We start from the raw sequence: 2,552 nt of genomic DNA, 5'->3' as shown, positions 1-2,552 counted from the left end.
AGAAAAACTACTAAAATAATTTAAAATCAACTTATAATAAGACATCTTGCAAGGCACACAACAAAATGGGCAATTGAATAGCAAATCATGTTTCTACATTAGAAATCGGTATTGAATTCCGCAATACAATGTCGGTTCTTTCCCCATTTCACAAAAAGAAGTCCTCATCATGAGTTACACTATCAAACTCATCATGGGTATTTACATAAGCGATCACAGGTACACAAATCTTAAGATTTCTGTTGAGACCCGGAGATTAGAATGTAGCCTTTTATAACGTGTTTGTGGAGGTGTTGGGGGCAGCACTTTGCCTATAATTTTTCCCTCACAGATTCAACTTTTCGAAGAGTCTTCCACCCTCTTCTTCTAGCATCCAGTTTACAAGTAGTGATCAACTCCGATCGATTGTCTATTTTCTTCCACCCATATACAAATGGCAAAACTTCATGATGCATAAACCTCTCCCATTGGTCTTCCGTCTGGTCCTCTAGAGAAGGCAAGATAACATAGGAGTCTTCGTCGTTCAAGCAGCACCTAGGATATTTGTCATCTAGTAGGAGGGTGTTATCTTTGTTGAATTGTGGAAAATCATTCCAAAAAGTGCCCAAGACTAGAAAGAGCATCTGTTCCCCTTGCTCGTTAAGGCATCAGCTTCTATTGCATGCCTCCTTCACAATCCACCCATTCAAGCACCTGCGGGCCTGAGGCAAGCACATTTCTAACCTCTTTTCCAGATCTCGGTAAGGGCTTGTGTTCCAGACGTACAATTCAACAATCTGGCTAGCCCCAGAAACAAACCACTCTGCAAAATGGTGCACATAATGGTTAAAATTGTTGTCCCGCTTCACCTTTTGAAAGTGCAACATGTCCATGTTAGGTGGGCTTGGTCCCTCTCTCTTATTGTGAGTGACAATAAGAAGATCATTAATATTGATGATCAAGGTAGGCCTATTATCCTCCGAACGGTGAGGGACACAAAACTGAGTTACTAGGGGTGTCTCCCGATCAAAGTGCCCCACGTCTTCTTGAGCACAATGCTGGTGCCCAACATTACCAATCACTTGTATTTTTACTACAGTGCCCAAAAAACCACACCCAGTAAATTGTAGTGAAGATTGACACCATGAGACAAAAAAATTATCTTATATTCAAAATAATTAAATAGCACAAAAAGCACATGGAACTTAAAGTTTTCGATGTGGACGGGTTTTTGCGAGGTCTTGATTAGTACTTTTCTTTGGATCTGGATGATACACTCCTTCCTCTTGCTGTTGCTTGCATTTCTTCCTCAGGGTATCTGCAATTACTAGTAATGTCTCCACATCCTGTGCGTCCTCCACTTTATCCTCTGGGATCACATTAAGGTTTAGGGGAAAAGAACCAAAATCTGGTCGAACAAAAATGAAACACTACATATATTCACTTAATTACCTTTCTGGTTGTCGATTGAGACCTTGCTAGAGTCATGTTCAATGGTTTCCTTGCCATGGTTCTCAACCACAAAGGGTTCAACCTCGGGGTCCTCCACTCTATCCCCACTTTTTACAACAGCCTTGCCATGCTGAAAACCCTCAGATAGCTCTATGTTGTTCTCGTCAAGTCCAGATAGTTCTATATTGTTCTCGTCAAGCTCAAGCAGACGAGAACTTTTGTGAACATTGGTTTCTGCAAAGAAAAAAATCATGTTTAGGGACTTATCTCATGACAGTGGATTGAATCTGCGTATAGTGAACTCACCCTCCGGCTCTGTGTACTCAATTCCAAGTGCAGAGTGCTAGCAATTTCTGGAATCTTTAGTGTGCACAATGGGTGAGTGCACTCTGCCATAGTGCCGCATAGAACTACAAAGAAAATTGGATGATATTTGTGTTGAGATTCCAGCGAGAAGAACCCTGCCATGTGGTTAGCTGAGAGGGGTTTCCCACATGCAACATAGTCACCCCCAATACACACAAACGGTTTCAAAACAGAGGCTTTTGAGGGGACAATGATGCCTCTACCCTTTTCCTGGATATATTTGATGGCTGTATCCATAAATCCTCTTCAAGACGTCAAAGCTTCTAATTCAATTTCCAAAGCCATATTCCTTTTCTGCCAACCATAGCATAAACAATAGCGGAGAGTAAGATCATTTCATGCTTGAATGGACTTCGGTGCACAAGCTTGAATGCTTCTATTCAATTTCTTCTAAAGAATTCAAAGAAAATAAAAAAATGCTTGACAAATGTTATCAAAATGCTTTCTAGTCATTTCTTAGCGCTGTCTAACAACTTATTTAGCACTTTTTAACCACCTATTGAGCACCATTGAGCACTTCAGAGCACTTTCTAACCACCTGGTCACCACTTCTAAGCACCTAGCTACCACTTTAAAAGCACTTTCAAAGCACCTTTAGAGCACTTTCAAAGCACCTGGTTACCACTTTCTTGGTACCAGAAAGCATTTCAAATCACGTCCTGACCACTTATTGATCAACAGTAAGCACTTCAAAGCACTTTCATCAGAGCACTTTCAAAGCACTTGGTTACCACTTTCTTAGCTACAAACTATTT

General features: G+C 40.8%; 1 protein-coding gene across 1 annotated transcript; it reads right to left on the bottom strand.

The window, feature by feature from the left end:
• Positions 1-647: 647 nt before the first annotated feature.
• LOC147425055 (uncharacterized) lies at positions 648-1,684 on the bottom strand. The gene is made up of 3 exons (XM_086500018.1): positions 1,432-1,684; positions 1,232-1,348; positions 648-1,072 (listed from the first exon to the last, which is right to left on the bottom strand). The coding sequence occupies exons 1-3, from the start codon at positions 1,682-1,684 to the stop codon at positions 648-650; spliced, it is 795 nt and encodes a 264-aa protein (XP_086356144.1).
• Between the last annotated feature and the right edge of the window lie 868 nt (positions 1,685-2,552).

The sequence above is a fragment of the Adiantum capillus-veneris genome, chromosome 25 (genome assembly GCF_014529385.1).
Source record: "Adiantum capillus-veneris isolate H3 chromosome 25, ASM1452938v2, whole genome shotgun sequence".
NCBI classification, from domain to species: domain Eukaryota; kingdom Viridiplantae; phylum Streptophyta; class Polypodiopsida; order Polypodiales; family Pteridaceae; genus Adiantum; species Adiantum capillus-veneris.
This window is presented reverse-complemented; position numbering and strand designations above follow the sequence as displayed.

What these genes read in the sequence shown, in the direction of transcription:
- LOC147425055 (XM_086500018.1), bottom strand. Translation starts at nt 1,684, where the DNA reads ATGATTTTTTTCTTTGCAGAAACCAATGTTCACAAAAGTTCTCGTCTG. An exon ending in CTCAATCGACAACCAGAAAG is followed by an intron (nt 1,349 to 1,431) that starts GTAATTAAGTGA and finishes ATGTGATCCCAG; the next exon opens with AGGATAAAGTGGAGGACGCA. An exon ending in TCATCCAGATCCAAAGAAAA is followed by an intron (nt 1,073 to 1,231) that starts GTACTAATCAAG and finishes TGGGCACTGTAG; the next exon opens with TAAAAATACAAGTGATTGGT.